The sequence below is a fragment of the Spinacia oleracea genome, chromosome 2 (assembly GCF_020520425.1).
Source record: "Spinacia oleracea cultivar Varoflay chromosome 2, BTI_SOV_V1, whole genome shotgun sequence".
Classification (NCBI taxonomy): domain Eukaryota; kingdom Viridiplantae; phylum Streptophyta; class Magnoliopsida; order Caryophyllales; family Amaranthaceae; genus Spinacia; species Spinacia oleracea.
Genome location: NC_079488.1, coordinates 50,310,191 through 50,333,416, shown reverse-complemented (window position 1 = coordinate 50,333,416; position 23,226 = coordinate 50,310,191). Strand labels below are relative to the sequence as shown.

At 36.9% G+C, this 23,226-nt stretch overlaps 1 protein-coding gene and 1 long non-coding RNA gene across 2 annotated transcripts; one reads left to right on the top strand and one right to left on the bottom strand.

Moving 5' to 3' along the window:
* Positions 1-96: 96 nt before the first annotated feature.
* LOC110798277 (dihydroceramide fatty acyl 2-hydroxylase FAH1) lies at positions 97-20,576 on the bottom strand. The gene is made up of 7 exons (XM_022003453.2): positions 20,402-20,576; positions 15,653-15,721; positions 15,214-15,306; positions 13,813-14,009; positions 2,217-2,322; positions 593-739; positions 97-495 (listed from the first exon to the last, which is right to left on the bottom strand). The coding sequence occupies exons 1-7, from the start codon at positions 20,552-20,554 to the stop codon at positions 385-387; spliced, it is 876 nt and encodes a 291-aa protein (XP_021859145.2). The 5' UTR covers positions 20,555-20,576; the 3' UTR covers positions 97-384.
* A 596-nt stretch (positions 20,577-21,172) lies between these two features.
* Positions 21,173-22,439, top strand: LOC130466921 (uncharacterized). Its single transcript, XR_008927075.1, has 3 exons — positions 21,173-21,356; positions 21,441-21,488; positions 22,227-22,439. It is a non-coding gene; the product is annotated as an uncharacterized lncRNA (long non-coding RNA).
* The last annotated feature ends 787 nt before the right edge of the window (positions 22,440-23,226 follow it).

Sequence of the window (23,226 nt, the reverse complement as noted above, 5' to 3'; positions counted from 1 at the left end):
TAATTTCAACTTAAGATTTTGCTCTGATCACTAGGTCGTCAAAGTTTGCTTTCAGAGAAGCCAACTTCCTTGTACCATTCTGGCCTTAACCTCATATCAATAAAGACATAATAAATACGGAGGAATTGTTTTGCTTGTTAAATACACACTTAGCATAAATTCATTTAATCTTTCATCATGACATATTAGCATAAATTCACATAATACACTATTTTACATAATATAGGCATCCAGAAAAGTAATTAGATATCACACTACTTCAAAGATTAATAAAATGGTGAATAAGAAACTCTGCATTCCAGGCCCCTGCTTTGAAATTATCTCCGTAGTTTCACAGGCTTTACAACAATCTGTATGCATCAGCAGAAGTGTTGAATACCATTGTCAAGATACGACTTTGGGTTGGGGATATGTTCCAAACACATGGTCCCATAAGGAGGAGGTGATTCCAAACCCCTTCGTTTGAGCTCGGAAATGATGATTTAAGTGGTATTTCTGCAGTAAAATAAGTTTTAAAAAAACAATTGTGCTAACTTTCGCATTACAAGTTTACAACATATAGGACATTCAGCACTTCAACATATGTTATTACCTTAAGCTTTTTAGGAACTCCTGTGCCTGGCTGTCCATGGTGCAAATAATAATGAGTAGTATCATACATTACGTATCCCAGCAATACACCACCAAATAAAGCGGGTGCAACAGATGGAGTAGAAAAAACCCTAATTATGTTCCAAATCTGGAAATCAAATAAAAAATTATCAGTTCGGAAGAAACAAACTAGTCCTCCCTCCGTCCCTTTTCATTCATCATAATTTCACTTTGGTACAAACTTTGACCATAGATTGTTATATTTTTTCACTTTTGTACGAACGTTGACCATAAAATGTTACAATGCCCAAATAAAATATTACCTTTCCTTGCTTAAAACATATTTTATTTTTCTTACACATAGCAAACAGTCAGAAAAGCCAAATGGTAATAAATAGGTTTAGGTTGGAAAATAATTTCCATGTGAAAGTTATGGCTGGGTATAGCTAGACTTCCACAAACCCTTTCGTTGGTGATTATGATTAGATTGGGTTGTTGGCTTGTTGCTGCTGTGATAAGAAAAGGCACTGAAGTGTGAAAAGCCAAGGACAATAATAAAACTTCTAAAGTTTAAAATATCTGTATTTAAATTCTTCATACTCCTTGATAACTTTGTTTTCCCCTGTTTTTCAGGTAATTTTGGTAGCAGACGCCAAAAACTACTATGCTATGACAAAGGTTCCAAAAGAAAGAAAACATAACCAGGAAAGTTATCTGATATAAATAAGCATGGGTTAATTTTCTAGCCAATTATAGTGTAGTCAATCCCATTCATGAAGACGGCATCCCTTCAGTATTCTCAACCTTGAATCACAAGTTGTGCCGATATGGAAGCTTTTCGTTATGGTGACAAGTGTAGTGAGAAAGATGAACATGATCTAGGTCTCATACACAATCAGTGGTTTCAGAGTTATAGTTATCCTTCTGGAGTTGCATCCCCGTCTTTTGGCAATACAAACCTTAACTCCTGAGATTGAACATGTAAAAGCAAGACTTCGCACATGTCTTGTCCAATATATTTGATCAAAAGGTTCTTGCTCTCACGAAAACATCATTTTACTAAGGCAAAGATTACTTAATTTTTGAGACATGCGAGGACAATCAGCCCAAGTACACCTGAGTAAATTCTATCATGAGGTGGTCTATTAACATAGAACGGCAAGTCACTCCAATTCTCAATAAAAGTCACACCATTATCGCCAAGTACATCATAAAGGTTAGCCTATACTCTCTCCGTTCCATAATGTTCCTCACTTTTTTATTATGCGCGGTCTCCAATGCACTACTTTGGCCATTAATAGTTTTAATCTCGCATTAGTAAAAATATAAAAAATTGATATTTAGAAAATTTATTATTGAAATGAATCCAATGAGATCCCCACAAGTTAATGTTTTTCTCTTTTATACTACTAATTGTGGTTAAAGTTTTTAAACTTTGACCATATGAATAGTAAACAACTAAACATGAGGAACATTATGGAACAGAGGGAATATTCTTTAAAAAGTTATCCTCGTCCAACTAGTTACCACCACATCCTCTTACATAAAAAGTAACTTTGATACATTAGCATTAAATATTCAACTTCGAACAGAATGACAACAAAATCAAGGGAAGTCGGACATACTGGTACGCAAAGAATTGCTGCTCCAGCTGGAGGAAAGACAAGTCGCAGTGCATCCATGGGGTGTTTATGGTGGCAACCATGAAGAAGATAATGCATGGTGTTTGCCCTGCAACCAATTGTTATGAACTTTTACTCTTTACTTTGTCTTACAAACTCATGTCGATTACAAATTACTTGACACTCCGATGATAACAATATGAAACCATATACTTCAACTACCAAGTATTCATAGAACGAGAAATCATGCAATATATGCTTATAATCAAAATTCAACAAGAACTAGCAAACAAGGCAACCTAAAATGTGTGAACATGTATTTGTAATGTGAAAAGCAAACTCAGCTTCTGAAATCAGAAATTTGTCCGTACATCGACGTACAATCTAAAGACAGTGTTGTTATTGTTCCCATAATTTGAGCCCTAACATAGTAATATGTCTGACACTTGGATATGCACCCATATCCGACACTGATACCTATGTTAACATAGTTGTAAAATAACTTGATCATGTTACATAATTGTGATGATACCAAAGAAAGAACGAAATTAATATTTTAAGGGTTAGTCGAAATGGTGCACAATATTTTGAGATAAAATTCTTTGAAGAGCACGTGATGTGAATCTTGAGCGTTTAGCTTAGATTTTAACAAGCTTCACTCGTTCGTTAACACCTAAGGGTTCTAAATATGATTTTATGGCTTCAGTTACCTTAACCTCAAGATTTAGGAAGGTTTCGGGGATGGATTGAATTAGCTTCACTCACTAACTAATCAAACCTCTCTTAAATCAGGTTTCACTCACCTAATCGAAGGGTTTATGTGTAACTTCACTTGTTAAACACGAGAACACAATCTGGGATACTTTAAAAGCATGAAAGCCAATTTAGGCACATAAGTCACGCCTAATTAGACTCCTAGAAGGCTTAGAAAAGACTAAAAACAATCAGCTAATGATAACATAAAATACTACAAAGAAATTAGTTTTCAATCGGCAATAGAATTCTGGAAAAAAAAATTAAAAAAAAAATTAACTCAAAACAAGCTCTAAGTAAACTAAGATATGGAGAATCCTATTAGTAGTAGAACTCAACTCAAGGAAATTATGCAATGTATGCATGGTAACGCATCGATCCCTCCTTGGAAAGAACTTACCCTCAAGTTCCACCATCAAAACATGAAACAATATCACTAGCACCAAGGGAAGCACACACACCATCACCAAGAAGGATTTGAAATATGTCATAATTCTCCCGATGAACAATTGTAAACGGCCCTTCTCTGATAGTTTCTTCCTTCCCCTTCTTGTTTTTTTTTTTTTTTACAAGGTAAGGAAAAAAAACTTAGGAACCCCTCCGCACGATGGGAACTCCTAAGTAACCTTCCCCTTCTTGTTGTTGTACATGATGTAACACAAAATACATGTTCAGGTAGGACCAATTCAGTCACGCCACGTGGCTTATACGGAAGAAATACGTATGGTCTCATACGTATTTTCGTACAAGGGTTTAAACAACTAAGGTACAACAGCAAAACCTCTAAATAAGGTCCATAAACATTAGCTCAGTGCATAAAGGCCTATTAAAGCCCTTTTCACTAAAGGAGGCTAACCTCCAAGGACATATGTCACATCATTAATGATTTGCCAAATCATGTACCTAGATTTTAGGGAAATTCCCAAAAAACCTAGTGCTATAAATACTCCAATTCCCAAGGAGAAAAGAAATTTTTCTCTTACCTACAATTACACTATATTTTGCTCTGCCTTCCCTCTAAAACGCCCTTTACTTTCTCTTTCTAGTAAATGCTTAGATATCGGAGGGAATATTTCTTAGGAAGTATTCTTGTTTTACACGCTGCCTTGAAGAAGGTGTCAGCGTGTACCCGATATCTCCCTAGAAAGTTTTCACAGAAAAACCCCACATCACATTTGGAGTCGTGTGTGGGGAGGTACAGTAACATGGCAGGTCAAGAACCTGACGCTGAAGCCGTACAACAAACAGATCTAGTATTGTGCCAGGCGGTTGAGGTGCCGAGACCTGGTCTCCTTCGTCAGATGACTTGTCAGACAAATAGGTGTATGGCGTGCATTGAAGAGACGGTTTGCCTCTTCTATGCCAAAGTTTTCGCAATTACCGTTTTCACTTGAGCAAATGTTAGCAAGTCTCAAACAAGAAATGAACGCGTCATTCCAGACACAAAAAGCATGGCCATATATTATAGAGGAGTGCCCGACAAAAGCCAAAGTCATCGCGAAGGAATAACCAAGGAAGGCAATTTGACAACAGTGGTCGTCATATGGGATACCAACTTTAAGATGTTGCAGATGAGCTATCGGACACCAGATCCACACCAGTAATGTTGGATCGTCCCTTTGAGCTAGCTAGTCGCAATACATCAGAAACTCGGCACCACATTGAGTAAGGGACGACCACCATGCTTAGTTTTAAAAAGCGCGCTTTAGTGCGCTAAAAGCGCGGGGGAACCAGGGGCGCAGCTGAGATCGCGCCGGGGAAAAATGGCGTAGCGACCTGCAAGGTGCGCGCGCCTTTGGCGCTTTCTTTGGAAGCGCGCTTCTTTTGAAGCGCACGCTTCTTGTATGGGGAGCGCAGGAAAAGAAAAGTTTCTGTTTTGAATTGAATAATTACTCACGTGAGAATCACGTGGCCCATTTTAAATGGGTTTTTGCTGGGAAATAACAGGCAGAAAGTCAGTTTAGGAGAGAGAATCTCAGTTTGCTGCAATTTTGGGTTTTCTCCAAAACCCTAGCTACGATTTTCCTCCAGCCACGGTCTCGCCGGTAAATCCCGCATCTCCAGGGATGTTTAATTGCTGTTTCAATTTCTCTTCTTTTTTTCCCTCTTTTTCGATTTTCATTCTTCGTCTCTATCTTTTATTTTGATTACTCATCTTCTCCATCTTCGTTTCTTTCTCGATTTTCACCTCTGATCTCCTTTATACTCTGCGCCCTTTTTCTTTTTTTTTCTTTTTTTTTTCTTCTGTGGGGGTTGTGCGTTTATGATTTTTTGAGGGGATAGGGTTTTATAATTTGAGGGATTAAGTATTTAAGGGGTTGTGGGTTTCTACTTTCTAGCTTTATTTATTTAGTTTTTTTATTTGTTTTTTATTCTTCTTTTACATGGTTTTTTTATTCTATTTTATTTTTTATTTTTTATTTTTTTGTTCCTTTTTTTATTATGTTTTTTATTCTATTCTTTTTGTTATTCTGTTTTTAATTCATTTTTTTTACACCTTTATTCTCTGCTTTTTTTTTTAATTTATGCATTTATAATATAAGTATCATACTCCCTCCGTATTTTTTTAAGAGATACACTTGGCCGGGCACGGGTATTAAGAAGAATAATTGAATGAAATAAAATAATAAAGCAAGTGGGGTTGGATAGATATTTTAATAATTAAATATGTGGGGACCATGTCATTTTGGTGGGTGGAGGGTGAGGTGGGTTTATGAAAATATTTGTTTAATAGGATGGTGGGTGATAGGGTATATTAGATGTATTATTTAATTAGATGGTGTGGTTGATAAGTTACTAAAAATGGCAAGTGTATCTCTTAAATAAATACGGCCGGAAAAGGTAAGTGTATCCCTTAAATAAATACGGAGGGAGTATTGTTTTAAGTACAAAATATGTTCTAGAAGTGATTTTAAAGGTTTTTGGCACTTAAGGTGCGCTTCACCTACGAAAAGCTCGTGCTTTCGCTTTGCGCTTTGCGCTTTAGCTCCAGGGCCCTTGTGCCCTTCGGTGCGCTTCGCGCTTCTTAAAACTAAGCCACCATGACGCTTGGGCACACCATTGAGTAAGGGACGACCACCATGACGCTTGGGCACACAACAACATTCTGTGCGGCTATAATTAATACACCTAAAGAGCCCAAGGTCAAGACACCCACATTGATGCCTACGACGGCACCACTGACTATCTGGTGACATACCGTCATCACATGTATGTCCAACAAACAAATGAAGCCACATGTTGAAAATACTTCCCAGCCATGCTGAAATGCGTAGCGTCCAAATGGTTTGGAAAACTGTTGGACTATCACCTCATTTGCCGAGCTGGAACTCTTGTTTTCCACTCGATTCATGGCCTATAAGGAATAAAGAAAAACCAGCATGCATCTGGGACGCATCCAACAAGCAAAAGACGGGTTACTAAGGAGCTATGTAAAACGTTTCAATTTGGAGTCCGGCCAAATTCCTAATTTAACGGACGAGGTGGCCTTCGATAACTTCATCAAGGGGTCTTTCAAGTTCTACTTGGTCAAGAAGAGTGTCAAGTGGATGGACGAGGTCTTGGGACGAGGCCGAGGCATTCATCCACGCCACATAAATCTGCAGCGTCCCTAAAGACCCAAAGTGTCACGGTCCGAATGTTTTGACACCGGAACCGTGCGGCGCCCTCTTGCCTATTGGCGGCAAGGAGGCAAGCCTTGTGCGGAATGAGTGTCTTGTGACTCGTAGGGGCACGAGTAAGCGTCTGATTCTGAAAGGGCACTCTTGCCTATTGGCGACAAGAGCGAGGTCGAGGGTCGAACGGGGCGCTTGTGTGCGCGCAGCAGGCACAAGCGGGACCGTCGACGAGAGTGTATCTGTTTCGAGGGAGACTTTGTTGGTCTTAGAAAGCTTAAAAGCATGCGACAGCACAATATCTATAAAGGCTAGCAACAACACATGAATTAAGCAAAGGCAACTTCTGATGAGAGGTATTGGTTCATACCCCTCATAGAGGTTTATTTTGAATTAGCTAAAACTTGCCAGTGAACACTGGAATTACAGTAACATAATAATTCTCTCTCTAGCCTAGAAAACTATTAGAAAGATCCAAGAAAGCAATAGAAAAGAGAAATACAAGTAAAGGAAGGTTGGATTCTAACACAAAGGATGCCGACTCGGTTCACCCTGAGTGGAAAGGACAAAGGTGACAGAAAAACCGCTTGATCCAATGGCACGTGGGCCATCTCGAAGGAGCAAGATCAGCGTCCGCCGGCACACGACCAAAAGAAAGGACGACCCCATGATGGAGAACGCTTCGAGTACAACACAGATGTGTGTATAATCCTGATGGACGTAGGAACAAAGCTAGAACTGGAACGTCCACTTTCCATGAAATCCGCCGCTGAAAGCTGAGACCTGAAATTGTTTTGTTAATTTCATGAAGACATAGGCCATGAAACAGGGATTGCAGAAGTCTCAATAGGACCCTTGGCGGACTGACCGCCAAAGTTTTTTGAAACAATACATTAGTAGAAGCACGAGTGACGTCAGTAACACTGGTAGGAAGTCGTACAAAACAATTGTGCCGCCTCCTTCAGAAGACGAGGGCAAATTCTGCGATGGGGAATTTGTGGCTTTCATCTCTGGTGGGCTAGCAGCCGGAGGACCCACCAGACGGGGGCGAAAGGAATCTAGCAATAGGTTGAGCCAAGCAATGCTATCAACAAACTTATACAGATAAATGGACATTTCTGAGTCAGAACAACGAAAGCTAGCTACCCCCCATGACGATCCATTGGTCGTTGAGTTATAAATTTCCAATCTGAGGGTAAGAAATTTTTTTATTGATACCGCAGTTCATCGGACATCATTAGCCTTCAATGCTTAAACCAACTACGAAACGACCCCAAAACTATTGAGGAAATCTAATATCCTATAATCGGCTTCGGAGGAAGTGTGATTCACTCTGTAGGTGTAGGTGTAGGTGTAGGTGTAGGTGTAGGTGTAGGTGTAGGTGTACTGTCATCTCTCTGCCACTAAGAATAGGCGATCGAGCGCTGAAACGAGAAATAGATGTATGTTTCATCATTGTAAAAGATCTCACGGCATATGATATCATTCTTGGCCGACCAACGTTGAACAAAGTCAAGCTGTGGTGGTAACCCACCTGATGTTAACGACCAGCACCATTTATGGTAATCAACAACAGACAAGGGACTGTTATTTAATGACACTCAGCCCAGCGACATGGGGAACAGACGTAAAGGAAGACGGAGGAAAGCGAAGATGTCGTGACAAAAAAGGTAAAGGAAAAATTGACATAAATAATCCCAACTTTCACTCATATTCTCAAAATAATCCCAATTTTGGATTATTTTGTAATAATCCCAACTTTTGGATATATCTTTTTAAAATAATCCAAACTATTAATTTGCCTATGTACAATAGACCCAAAATGGATTAGTAATGACAAGAAAAATAGACTTCGGATTATTTTGAGAAGGTAACCCCTAAAGTTTGGATTATTCTTAAATAATCCAAAGTTGGGATTATTTTTAGAAGATGTGTGAAAGTTGGGATTATTTATATCAATTTTTTTAAAGGTAAAAGGACAGAGTCCTTGACACTGATCACGGCCCACATGAAAGAAGACTGACGGCCTGAACCTGTTGAGGCGCATTATGATGTAATTTTGAACCTCGAGAAACCAGAGCGCAGTACTAATTGGAATTTCTCCTGACGATCAGTTGGCGGCAGGATAGGTCGCATTACTCAGAGAATTTGAAGACGTCTTTGCATTCACCGTTGAGGAATTGTCTGGCATTGTTCCTAACATTGTCGTCCACAAATTGAACGTAGATGACAATATGAAACATGTTCGTCAGAAGAAAATAAATCATGGAGAAGAAAGAAACAAAGTAGCCACGGCCGAAGTTCAAAAGCTGTTGGACGAAGGCTTTATCAAAGAAAGCCAATATCCAAAGTGGGCCGCAAATGTGGTACTGGTTCCAAAACCCAACGACACGTGGAGAATGTGTGTGGATTATACCGGCTTAAACCAAGCTTGTCCAAAAGACAATTTTCCTTTGCCAAAAGTTGATCGACTCGTCGATTCTTCGGCGGAGCATGCCATAATGAGTTTCATGTACGCCTATTTAGGATTTCACAAGATCCCCCTTTGGCCGACGATCAGGAAAAGATCCTTTGTTAGGATTGTATTGTTACAAAGTCATGTCGTTTGGTTTATGGTGCACCGTTCGTTAGTCGGCATACGAAACTCAAAACCGCCTTGTACCTTCAAGCTCACCATATAGTTGTACCCGTTCTCAGCAAGATAGTCCAACCATCCTTTGGACGGGAAGATCTCATACGACAAGAGTTGTGTTTCCTCTTTTCCCGAAGCGACAACCATCGATTTCTTCGGTTCTTATGGTTCCTCAACCTCCTCATCGTCCAACAACGTTGGTCACTCCCCTTCATAATCCTCAGCGACAATAGACGCCTCCAAGGTTTCCTCTACCTCCTCATGATAGGACGACCCTTCACCAGGTTGAAGGTCCCGTCCATCTTTACGGTTTAGTGGACCCACGTTAGCCGTCTCCTTAGTCCTTGCCATAACGTCCTACATAAGGGAAGACGAATGTCTGGTTTATTACGTGGGTGAAACAATCCCTCAATGTTTGCCAAAAATGTTTGCCGTCCTAAAAACCAGAACGGCATGTCGTCTTGAATAGAGAAACAGCAGAAGAAGGACTAACATTCATAAATAAAAGTTACCATGAAAAGAAGTTACCTTTAAGATCAAAAGGAAACAGTACAAAGTTATTTAAATACCCTAGTCGATGAACTACAAAATCTCAAGAACAGCTGAAGAACAAGGCTTGGTTGAATGAATATCTTGCGGTGGTTGACGGTGGTCTGAAATCGTCTATATGGTGGTTCAGAAGGCCGAAAATCGCCTCTAAAATGCTCTTTGATTTCACGAAAAAAAATGACAATGTGAAAGTGAAGTTTCATAGAGATATTTATAGAGGGGAAAAGGTGAAAAAGTGAGAGAGCCATGTGTCCTCCTCTAAGCACGTCCAGATCTTCTTTTGAGAGTTTTGAAGATCAATAAGGGCAACTGCATAAGAAGCCTTCCCGAAATACCCTTCTTGAGGGGCAAATGATGTCACACAAAATACATGTCTAGGTAGAAACAATTTAGTCACGCCACGTGGCTTATAGGAAAGTAATAAGTATTGTCTCATACATATTTTTGTACGAGGGTTTAAACAACTAGGTACATCAGCAAGACCTCTAAATAAGGTCCATAAACATTAGCTCAGTGCATAAAGGCCTATTAAAGCCCTTTACACAAAAGGAGGCCAACCTCCAAGGATACATGTCACTCAATATTAATGATTGGCCAAATCATGTGCCTAAGTTTTAGGGCAATTCCCAATAACCCTAGTGCTATAAATACTCCAATTCCCAAGGGGAAAAGACACAATTCTCTTACCTACAATTACACTATTTTTTGCTCTGTCTTCCCTCTAAAAACACCCCTTACTTTCTCTCTCTAATAAATACTTACTTAGGCATCTCAGGGAATATTCCTTAAGAAATATTCTTGTTTAGCAGGTTTGCCTTAAAGAACGTCAGCGTGTACCATGGAATAAAAACTCGGCCGAGTTAACTCGGTTCGCCCGAGTTGACTCGAATTTTCACATTGGCAATACGATACTAGCCAATTTGTCACGTCGTTTCCCAAAAGGGCGATATTTCTCCTATCGCTACGGACCAAAATCGGCAGAGTAAAGCGAGGTATTCGCGAATTGACCAGAAAAACCAACTTGTTAGTTAGGGTTTTGGAAAACCAGATCTGAAAATTGGGGATCCAAATCAGGGAGAAAGAGAACGAAGGCTTAGGGCTTCTGCTCACTTGAGAAATGCATTCCCAAATTACCAGTCGGCTGACAAAGCTATTGCTTTTAGTCGCCGAAATCTGCCATATTGGCCCCCGGAACCACCTGTTCATGAGACTTTCAGCATTCTTTTATTTACGGATCCACGTGAGAAGAGAGATAGGTGAGGCTTGGGTGGTACGCAGGAGAAAAGTAGTTAAAGATATACTATGTAAGGCTGCGTTCTATTCACCTGATTTTCACTTTTTTTTCCAGAACTTATCTTATCTGAACTTATTAGAACTTATCAAAACTTAGTTTAGTTATAAATTGTACTTGGCCAACCCTTATTTTTCCTGAACTTATCTTAACTGAACTTATCTGAACTTATTTTTCCTGAAATAAGTGGAAATAAGGTGAACAGAACATGGCCTAATTAATACAAAGATTTACCGTTGTCTGGTTATACACTTTTCCATTTTTTTTGGGGAAATCTTTCCAAAGATATTTATTTTATTTTAAGTATAACTAATAAAGGCACTTATCTTTTCCATTAAAGTTACTTTAAAGTTTTAACTCTTTTTGTTTGTTTCCTCTGCCATTTAACCCACGGAATTTCTTCTCTTTTTTATCTTTTTTATTTTTATTTTTAATTTTCTTTATTTTTTTATTTTCCTCACTAAGATTTTTAGTTACTTTATATTTATATTTCCCCACCAATCGATTCGCGACCACCACCGTGACCCGATCTGCGACCACCGAGACCATTCCGTTACCGCATCACCGCACTGATCCCGCGACCGCGACCGATACCGCATTTTTACACCATGACATGTACCCGATACCTCATTGTAAAGCTTCCACGTCAGCTTCTGGAAAAACCCCACATCATTACATCTTTTGAGCACTCAAAGAAAGCCATACATAATCTCCAATTTTAAATGGAGGCTTGCGCATTGCATGGAGAACTCGATCTTGCTATTGTGTCTCTACCGGCATTGTTTTTTCTGTTTGAAATGACAAACCTTTCGCATATACTTTTAGAAAATAGTAGAAATAATATGAATCATCACAAATGTGTTAAACACAAGCTTTACAATAGTTTGAAATAAGAAAAATAAATAAACCTACTTCCTTTGTTTTGCAGGGGAGGCACACAAATTAAGCAAGGGCAAAAAGTGGAGGGGACCATTTGCAAGGGTGTAATTTGGGAACAAGGTGAAGAGAGAATATGGGGCAACTAGTTAGACTACATCTTATCATTATCATAGTGCCTCCAAAGAGGCACCCGCAACAAGCGGGGTAAGGGGGGTCGGACATACGCAACCTTACCCCTTCAATTGCGGAGAGGTTGTTTCAAATATGGGGCAACTAGTTAGATTTCAAAAAGATGAACGGTATGTTTGTGTTCTTTCTATTTGAAAAAAAGTTACAATTTATATGTATGTAGCAATTAATGTGGAACTTAAACTTCCAAAAAAGGAAAATGTAGTAATTAATATAGGATGGAGGAAAAAAATTAGACGGAAAAATGGTTCAGGATCAAAATAACCAATGTAGCCTAGTACTGCTCAAGGCTCACCTCTCTCTACTCTCTTATCGACCTTCCTTTAAGTATATCGAAAAGAAAAGGAGAAAATAAGGGAGGTTCGTGTGGTCTCGTTGCCACCTCCGTCAACCTCAGGAATTCCTCACGCCTCACTCGTCTCTTGCTGGAATTGGTAGCTGGAATTATTTGGGCTTACTAGTCGTTTCATTTGGTATTTGAACCCTTTCTTGCAAATACTTGGTTTTATTATTTTTCAGTAGTTGTATATGTTTTTATTTTCACGCTTAAATGGTATTTTCTTAAGTGCGTATATGTTTTTATTTTCCCGCTTAAATGGTATTTTCTTAAGTGCTATGCAAGGTCTCATATGTAGTATTTTCCCTTTAGATTTATGTTTTCCTCATGCTCTTTCTTCTCATAGTTTATCTTCATAAGGCTCTTATGTCGGAAACGTCATTAGTAATTTCCCTATTTTTCTTCTCGTAATTAGGAAAAACAGAGTTTTTATTCACAATACTATAGTAAAAATTGTTTAAGAAAGGGAAATAGGAAAGGAGATTGCACATGCCAACTCCGGTAAGTAGTTGGAGTATTTGTTTCCGTGCCATTTTTATAGTTTTTAAAACCAACGAGACAATTCCCATTCTATTTATATACCAAGGTGAATCAACATGCTGAAAACCTTAAAGCCACTATGCCAGGTACTTGAAATCAAGACAAAGAGGCCAACAAAAACTGATGAGCCCCACACCACCCCCTCAAACCAAAAACCATATGTCACAAAATAAATAATACTACTCCCTCCAATTTTTTTAAGCATCCAATTACTGTAAACTGTTGTTTCTAGGAGAGGTGAGTGGTGTAATGTGTACGAAAAAGGTGGAATAATTAAGAGAGAGGTAATAAAATGGTGGAGTGGGTGTAAGAAAAAGGTGTTTATAGTAGGATGGAGAGCGTTGAATGGTATAATTACTTTCCACTGAGGAAAGGGGTAAGATGGTAAAGTATGTATGCATGCCAAATATAGAAAAAAGAAGTGGGAGCAGAACAAAAAAAAAACACCCCTTTTGGGAAAATGGGTGCATAAAAAGAACCAGAGCGAGTACTATACAATTGGAAATCGTGCACAAGTCAAGGACCTAAGCATGAAAAATGAAAGGTTAGACAGATTTCTATTCCCTAGGAAATTCACAAGCCTTACCATTGTCATTTTAGAAGGACAGCTATAACAACTGAAAATTTGGTTTAAAAACTCAGTTACTGATTACAGGACAATATGCATCCTTGATATAAAAAATCGTGTTTTCAATTTAGCATTACTTTTACCAACTTTTTAACAAAAAAGAACCTAATAAAGCACAGAAAGAATAGAGCATTAGAGAAGCAATGTCAGCCAGGCTTATACATGCAAGTTGAGAGAGAGACCTAACCAGTAACTTTGTGTTTTCATATGAAAAAGAAATCTGTGCAAACTGTACTCCATCAGTGACCAGAGGAAGACACCGGAGACTAGTACTGTTGCTGCTTGAGCAGGGGAAAGGTCCCTCTGCATAGACACGGAAACAAGCCAGCATGCAACTGGTAGCCAAACCAACGGAATCACCCACCACTTTGTGCGAGTTAAAAACTAGTTCACATGGAAAATATTCAGGTAAGAACTCATGCATTCACTTTTCTGCAATTAAAAGCATCAATCAACACTAAAGCTGGTGTACCTTAATTCAAACTATTAAGACAAGAAATATGTAGGAATTAAGAACCGAAGAGCTTACAACGATCTGGTTTATGGGATTACTATCCAGTCTCATGTAAACCGATTTAGGGATTATCAAATTTGCATATTTCCAAAGAGAAGTATGCTTGAATTTCTTAACAGGTTATATATTGCAAGTCATCCATGTAACAATCACTAAATGTCATAATATTGTAGACTTGTAACAGGCAAATTAGTATCACATATAATATACAACTTACAGCATTGGCATATCTAAACCTGTTGTTAATGTGGTTGTTATTATTATTATTATTAGTCACAACTAATATCATTAATATAATCATCTCAAGTCATTAGTAATATAATCATTAATATTTTTTATGAAACATTACATAATAGCATTAGGAATTATAGACACTTCATTGTTTAAAGTTATTACAACGCTCCATTTCATAGATAAAAAAATTTAATTGTATTTGGCCTTTGCAAAGTCTGGAAAAGGTATACTTTCAAGAACACAGCTTGAATCATATCGGACAATTGGAGTTAAGTTATATTTTAAAATATGTCTATTCATGCCATGGTGGATGTGAATGTTGGTATGTGGTCCATCCATTGATTAGATGTGACTTCTCTACCCTAGTAGCCATCTCGGTAGTGAAATTACATCAAATACCAGAATAAAAGTTTTATTTTTGGGCCAAGTTCCTCCCCATTGGCCTCCAGTTCAATAACCACCTTGTTTGGCGAATGGCAATTGGCTGCCACTTTGATTGGCTTTTGGCTTTTCTCTTTTAGCAAAATAAAGTGGTCAAATACCCAATAAAAAAATATCCAAAACATCTTCTTAAACAGCAAATAACATCTAACAAAAATAACAAAATAAAAAGTCATATTAACAACTAACAGCCAAGAGGTGATAATAAACATCTTCATAAACAGCAAATGCTAACAGCTCCCTGATACAGCCAATACACGCATCTAATATTCCCTGGTTAAACAAACAAAGTGAACTAGCAAACAGGAAACAATTGAGTGGCGAAGGGGGACAAAAATTAAACTCCAAAAATAAATAAAGAAATAATCACAGTACCAGTACCACACAACTTTGATTTACCTCCAGATAGTCATTCGCGAAAAAGCGAGGGCCCTCCTTGCTGACAATAGCCTGGTGAACCCATTCATCATAAGCTTCTCCAAGATGGCCAACCTGAATGGATGTTTTACATTACTAGCTTAAGATTTAAGAGCATCAACTACTCAACCAAGAAGAAAAAGGGGGAAATCCTGAGGAAAATTGAAGACAAGAGAAAAGTTTGTGGAAAGAAGCTGAAAAATATATTGACCTTTTAACATACAAATGACGATATTATGACCTTAGGGGAGAAAATGGGAATCGATCATATAGTATGTATTATCATGCATGAAATTAGAAAAAGCAAGAAAACAAAAGGACACGGAAGCAACCCACTGAGTTAATAGAAAAGAGAGTGGTAAATGAATGATCAAGTCTTTCCATACGGTTATTGAAAGTAAGCACATGATCAAAATCTCACCTGGGAGACCAGAGGCTCATTTAAATCCACCTCAAACTTGACAACCATCCTTGCCGCTAGATCAAATAACTACAGAATATAAGCAAGGCAGCAACATTAAGAACCATTCATCAGAAAATTCATCTCTTTGATAAGAATTATAAGAATTAAACAAAGACGCACAATTTTTTTTTTTTGCTGATTGATAGTATAGGTGAGTTGATATTATGGATGTCCATTTCCGATGGAGCCAAAGATTCATTTGTTCTTTGGGTTGTGGGATGTAATGGACTAAATCAAAATGGCTCTTAAAACCTCTTCGCTTCCTTTCCATGAAGTAGAAGATTCCCATTGTCGTCATGTTATCGCTTTTGGGTCAATTGGAAACAACCTCTCTGCAATTGCAGGGGTAAGGTTGCGTACACCCGACCCCCCCTTACCCCGCTTCTCGCGGAAGCCTCTTGAGGCAATGGGGTAATGATAATGATAATGATAGTATGGGTGAATTGGTGACCCTTGCATAAACACATATCAAACATGGCATAGTTGATATTTCTGCTAGTGATTTAATTAGGAATAAAGTTCCACGATTTTCTTTTCCTTGTTCTCTGAATCTTCTCTTTAGGGACCTAGAATTGTTCGTCAACAGAGTATAGAACTTCCTCTACAAATAGATCAGCTCAAAAGACGAAACCAACACTCAAAGAGTCAAAGGACAAAATGACTGCGATGCCATTATGTGCATCATGCACAAAAATTTGAGACCTTTATAGGAGCTACTGTGGAACCTACCAGAACAGTTACAAGACATAAATGACTCTAATACCCTGCTACATCATGAGGGATATAGAAGGACGGTTTGACGCACATGACTTATTTGTAAAAAAAAGTTCTTTTCTGAAGATGCTAGAGGGAATGGAAACTAAGCAAAAGTGGGAAGACAAGAAGCTTTAGAAAATCATCAAATCTTTCCCAATATTTAGCACATTAGTGGATGACCTGCCCATTTCAGGTTCATTGCCATGGATGGATGTATAACAGAACGAAATAAAGAATTATTCTCCAAACCAACCATTTTGACATGTGCACAAGTTCTTAAAAATCTGTTGGTATGCAATAGATGGTAATATACAACTCACATCATCAAGATATAGTTGTCACATACACTATGTCAAGAATAAGGTGTTGTGCTTCCTAAAAAGGTTGTAGGTTGTGATTAGATTTGAAACTACTTCATAAATTTAAGGGAAATTGATAAAGGTACTCCCAACTATGAACGTTCATCTTTAAAAGGGCTCAACTACGGATTATTTCTGGCAGGTCCCAACTGTATGGGGTGTCAACTTAGTGTGGGTCTTTTAACCGATAACCATTTAAATAAGTTAAAGTGTTTGAAATTTCCTTTAATTTTTTAATTTACCGTTTTTTCCAAACTATTTGAGGGAAGAATTGGTAAAACACAGGTTTTAATTCTTCACCCTCCATTACACCCCCCAAACCCCTTCTTCCTCTTCCATTTACTCTGCAAAAAAAGAAAACATATCGGGGACATGGTTTTCATTGATTTGGAGAAGACCTAAGAAAACATATTTCACTAATGGAAAACTATCGGGATAAGAAGGATTTACATATGATTTTCATTGATTTGGAGAAGGTGTATGATAAGGTACCAAGGGAAATTCTTTGGTGGGAATTAAGTAGGAAAGGAATTTCGAGGAACTATATTGATATCATCGAGGACATGTATGAGGGAGTTAGCACGAGTATGAGAACTAGTGTTGGTAAGACCGGAGAATTCCCCATTACGATTAGAGTGTATCAAGGTTCCGCACTTATCCCGTTTCTTTTTGCTATAGTCATAGACGAATTGACGAGGTCAATACAAGATGGTATAACCTGGTGCATGATGTTTGCAGATGATATTGTGTTGATTGATGAAACAAAAGGAGTAGAAAGTAAGTTGGAGTATGGAGACAAACTTTGGAATCTCGAGGTTTTAGGCTGAGTAGAAACAAGACTGAATATATGGAATGTAAGTTTAGTGGAGTCCAAGACAGAGAGACAGGGGCGATTACCTTAGATGGGAAAATTGTCCAAGGCTCTAAAATGTTCCGTTATTTAGGATTTATTATCCTAAAGGATGGGAATTGGACGACGAAGTGGCTCATAGAATCAAAGCAGTTTGGTTGAAGTGGAAAAGTGTCACGGAGTTCCTATGTGATCCAAACATGCCCAATGATTGAAGGGAAAATTTAGGCACGACTATTCGACCGGCGTTGTTATACGGCACGGAATGCTGGGCAGTGAAACATTGTAACGTGCATAAGATGAATGTGGCGGAGATGCGTATGTTACGTTGGATGATTGGGCATACAAGAGAGGATTGTTTGAAGAATGAGATTATTAGGGAGAAAGTAGGAGTTGCACCGATTGAGTTTAAGATGATGGAAAATCGTTTAAGATGGTTTGGGCATGTAAGCAGAAGATCAAGTGATGCTCCGGTTTGGAGGCTAGAAGAGTGGCAAAGTGATAGAATTGCAAGGGGTAGGGGAAGACCAAAGAAAACTTGGAGAAAGATAATTGAGCATGATATGAGCCTTTTTGGGATTGAGGAAAATATGGCGTTGGATAGGACAGAGTGGAAGGAGAGAATATACATTGATGACTTCATTTGACTTATACAACTTCCATTTTGACTCTTTTTACTTTTTGTTTTTTTTTTTTTTACATGCTACTTTGAAATGTACGTATTTTACTTATTTATGTATAACTTTAATTATTTTTATTATCCCTTATAATATTTTTTCTGTAATATATTTATATTTTCCTCTTATCTTACTTTCATTAATTCCACTTGGTGATAATGAGAAATCCTTTGCCCAAAAAAAAAGAATGTGATAATGAGAAATCCTTGCTTGGTAAATTGAGCTTCATGCTTAGAGTGTGTGGTCTTACACCATTTTCATTTCATTATTTGTTTCTTCTTTTTAACCTTCTGGAGAATCATTTTGAGGTTCCATTAATCCTTGATTGGTGCAAGATTTTTGGGCTTAGCTCTTTGGTTGAAAATTGCTTATTGTTAAATTCACAATATTTTAATTTCTGGAAAAAAAATATACAATAATCTTATAATCCCTTTAAAAAAATTAAATACTTTGTATTATCGTTGTGGTGAGAAATTTGGCAGAAAATATGAAAATCTTTCACGTGGGCCGCCCAACATGGATCACTTTTACAACTGTCAAACAGCAATTTTTGGTTTAAATTCAAATCTGTGGCAATTTACTTTTCCTGTTCAGTGAATGATTTAAAGGATACACAAGGAGGCAAAGATAATATAAAGGCCACATTTCATGACATAAGGAGCTAAATTTGGATGGTTAACAATTTCATTCTTCCTCGCTTGATTACAGATTTTAAACTCTACGAATATTTTTATAAAAATACTCAAGATCGCTAGAGTTATTTTTTATCATCATTTCGCTAATTGAAATAAACTCCAGTAATTCATTAACAATCAGCCCAGAGTCACTGTTGTTCTGCTTCAAAAAGACCTGAATTTGGCCTTAACCTGGGCTCAATTTCTATGCAGCAATGGAGCGTTGAACTTCATTTATAGACCCAGGAAGATGTAAATTACAAGGGAACCAACCCCTCCTAACTCCCATCTTTAAACATGATTAACAGAGATAGCATGAAACCGTAGTACAATAACAGAAAGAAGAATATTGGAAGAGTGAATCCCAAAATTTTAAATTTGCTCACTTGAAACCTTCATGGATGCAAGGTTACGTAATACTGCTCATGCTTACGTTGAGATGAAGATTCTTATCGCCGGAGAACAGTAAGAATATCCCTCTAAGGGTCCTGAGACTCCTCAGCGATTATTAAGAAGCAATATAAGTGCAGCTACTATTACAGTCAACCAAATAATTTGTAGCCTAAGGATTCCATAACCTCTTCACAACCATCTTACACGGGACATCAAAAACAAGATTGAATAAACAACGGGAAAACAAAAAGGAAAAAGATGAGATCATGATATCATCCCACTAAAACCCTAAACTGCATCAAGCAAGATGTCTGCTGGCAATCAAATCACCCAAACAACCAAAAGTTAAGCAACTCGACTGACCAGTTACCCATGTACACCACGTAGAATTAAGATCTTTCTTGCAGAAGAAGGTGTATTTGAAACTTTTGAACAAAAATGCACATCTCTAATTTAAGTTTAACACTACCACTTTTATCCTTCTGCCTGCAACTGAATCTCCCTTGAATAAACAACTTCAACCTGAAGAGATTACAAGTCCACCACCATATACCCAATCTATCATACATTATCCATACAAGACCTTAGTTGTAAAAAAAATTGCAAAAACCAAGTGTTCTTTTTCGTTTCCAAGCAGCTTGGTAAGTTATTGTTTTGATTTCATTTGTACACATGATTCTAAAACCCCAATAGAAAGAGTCAAACAAGATGGGGGTGTGTGGGTGGGGTGGGGGGTTGAATTTCCCAAAATACTGATCCAATTATATGAATTTCCAATTTTCGTTCAATCTGCCTCTAACAATTTTTTTTTTGGATGAGCAATTTGATATAACAATCTAGCTACAACTTCGAAATAGTTTCCGATTGATTGAGCAATCATACATTACAAGTTATTTCGCGGCAGAAAAAGAATTGCAGGAAACGGAAAATGCCAGATTAAATTAACAACAACACCAACAAAAAAAAGCACCAGAAGCATTAAAGAAGGCGCGACAAACCTGAAGACAACGGCGAAGTGAATGTGAGAGAACTGAGAGTTTTTTCCTGGTGATAAGCAGATGAAAACAGGAAGCTATGGAATGCCAGGAGGTAGAGGAGACAAAATGTGGGGAGATGAAGCTGATCTTGAACTTGTTTAGGGAAATTCTCATTCATAAACATGTTTTTTTGGGATTTTCTATTGTTAATGGAGCTATTTTCTTCAATATTGTTCGATGATTCGTAAATTTCCAAAATACGCTACTTTTTCACTTATTTTCCACTCTGCCGTCCACGTCAGCAGGAAAGCCGGTCTAATCTATTACTATATACTAAAAGAGACACCAGGAATGACACGTGTCATTACCTGGTGCGATTTTTTCCCGCCAAAAACCACTTTCCCAATAAAAGTGTATCTGTTTGATTTTATATTTATTTTCTACCTTTTTACAAACTATTTATGTATGGAAACAAAATTTAGTTTATAAATTATGACAATAATAGATACGGCATAATAATAATTATTCTAAATTGGTATTATTTAGTCAAATCGCTATATTAATAATGAAAAATATATCACTCAATATTTTGGTCAAATTACCATATTAGCATTTTAAATATGCATATTAGATAAATAAATTTAAACGAGTATGTTAGAAATGTTATAACTATGCATTAGTTTGGGGATATTCAGTTACACAAATTATTGAATAAGGCGGACTGACAGCGTTAGACGGGTGACGTGGCAGCGCGGGTCGTGACGCGGGTCGTGACGCGGGTCAGGACGCGGGTCAAATCCGAATTGGGTCGAAAACGGTTATTTTTTCGGGTTTAGTATAAAAGGTTTTCTTTCCCACGTTTTTGCCCATTTTCAAATCACTGTTCACTTTTAGAGAGAGAAACCGCCGAGTTCTTCCATTTCAGGAGAGAGAAAGCTTCTACTCTTTGATCTTCTCTTCGATTTCTTCAATTTCTGTAAGTTTTTTGCATTTTCACTTGGTTTTCTTTGTTCGTGTGTAGTTCTTACTGATTTATCCTCTTTTTTTTCGTTCGATTTAGGGTTTTGAAGGTGTGATTGTGATATTTTCCGATTTACTTCAAGTTTCGGTAAGTTCTTTCTATTTTCATCTACTTTTTGTTCAATTTTGTCATCATTTGATGTTCGTTTTGTTTCTTACTGTTTTTTGTTTTGATTTAGGGTTTTGTAATTGTGATTTGTGATAATTTCGGTTGTTCTTCATTTTCGACAATATTTTTGAAGTTTTGTTGTCATTTTTTCTTCTTTTTGTTCAATTTTGTTATCATTTGAAGTTCGTTTTTGTTTCTTACTGTTTTGGTTGTGATTTAGGGTTTTGTAATTGTGATTTGTGATACTTTTGGTTGTTTTTCATTTTCGACAATATTTTTGAAGCTTCTTGTCCTTTTTCCTTCTTTTTGTTCAATTTGTTCATAATTTGAAGTTTGTTTTGGTGTTTTTGTTCAATTTGTTCAATTAAAAGTTCGCTGATAAATAATTAGTTTTTTAATCAATTAGTTAATTATTTTTACCAATTAGTTATTCTTTCAAAGCAATTAGTCATATTCTGACATTCATAAATCAAGTATTAAACGAATTAGTTAATTTATTTAATTTCAAACTTTCTTGAGCAATTAGTTTACTTTTTTGACCAATTAGTTAATTGCATAATCCAATTAGTTAACTATTTTAACCTGTTAGTGAAACATTCAAATCAATTAGTTACACAATGAAATTGTTTTGTTTTTATTGCTATTTATACTGCTTATGTTCATTACACATTCTTTTTATTTGCGCATTGCAATATATTGAACTACATTCATTTATAGTTTCAGTTCACATAATGAGGTCAAAAAATGCAAACAAAGCATCTGATTATCACGATGCTGGGAAGTCGAGTCAAGATGTTGAAGGCAGTTCAAGGCCGACTGAAGATATTCCAGCTAGTCCAAAGCTGAGTGCAGATGAGAGGAAAATTGGAAGGGGGCCAAAGAAGTCGAAAGTTAAAGTAGAATATACGGAAGATGGTGGGGAAGTTGTAGAGTTGGATAGGTATAACTCCTATCTTTGTAACTGTTATTTATCACTGTTTAATTAGTTGGATAGGTATGACTATTTAAAAATTGATTTTGCAATTATCATAACTTATTTTACATTTAGTGAACTTTTTGCATAATTTAGTTAACTTTTGACTGCAATTAGTTAAATATTTTTCAGTAATTAGTTAACCTTTTTTAAAAAGAATCTTTCCACTGATTAGTTAACTTTTCCCACTAATTAGTTAACCTTTTCCATTAATTAGTTAATTTTTGACTGCAATTAGTTAACTCAATAATTAGTTTACTTTTGACTGCAAATAGTTAACTTTTTCCATTAATTAGTTAACCTATTTCATCAATTAGTTAACCTATTGCATGATTAGTGAAGTTTTTTTCAGTTAGTTAACTTTTTTCTTCAATTAGTTAACCTATCTTTGTAACTGTTATTTATCACTGTTTAATTAGTTGGATAGGTATGACTATTTGTTATTTATTTTTAAATTAATTACTTTTGCTTTGAAACAAATTATTTTACCTATATGAAGTAGTTATGTAATCAAAATAATTATTTAACCTTTAAACACAATTAGTTAAATATTTTTCAGTAATTAGTTAACCTTTTTTTAAAAAGAATCTTTCCACTAATTAGTTAACCTATTTTATCAATTAGTTAACCTATTGCATGAATAGTGAAGTTTTTTGCAGTTAGTTAACCTATTTCATTAAATAGTTAACATTTTTCTTCAATTAGTTAACTTCTTAAGCAATTAGTTAAATATTTTCATTAATT

Excerpts from the sequence above, each read along its gene's own strand:
- LOC110798277 (XM_022003453.2), bottom strand. The coding sequence starts at position 20,554 with ATGAGAATTTCCCTAAACAAGTTCAAGATCAGCTTCATCTCCCCACAT. Across the intron at positions 15,722-20,401 it reads CACTTCGCCGTTGTCTTCAG|TTATTTGATCTAGCGGCAAG; the intron begins GTTTGTCGCGCC and ends TATATTCTGTAG. Across the intron at positions 15,307-15,652 it reads ATGAGCCTCTGGTCTCCCAG|GTTGGCCATCTTGGAGAAGC; the intron begins GTGAGATTTTGA and ends ACATCCATTCAG.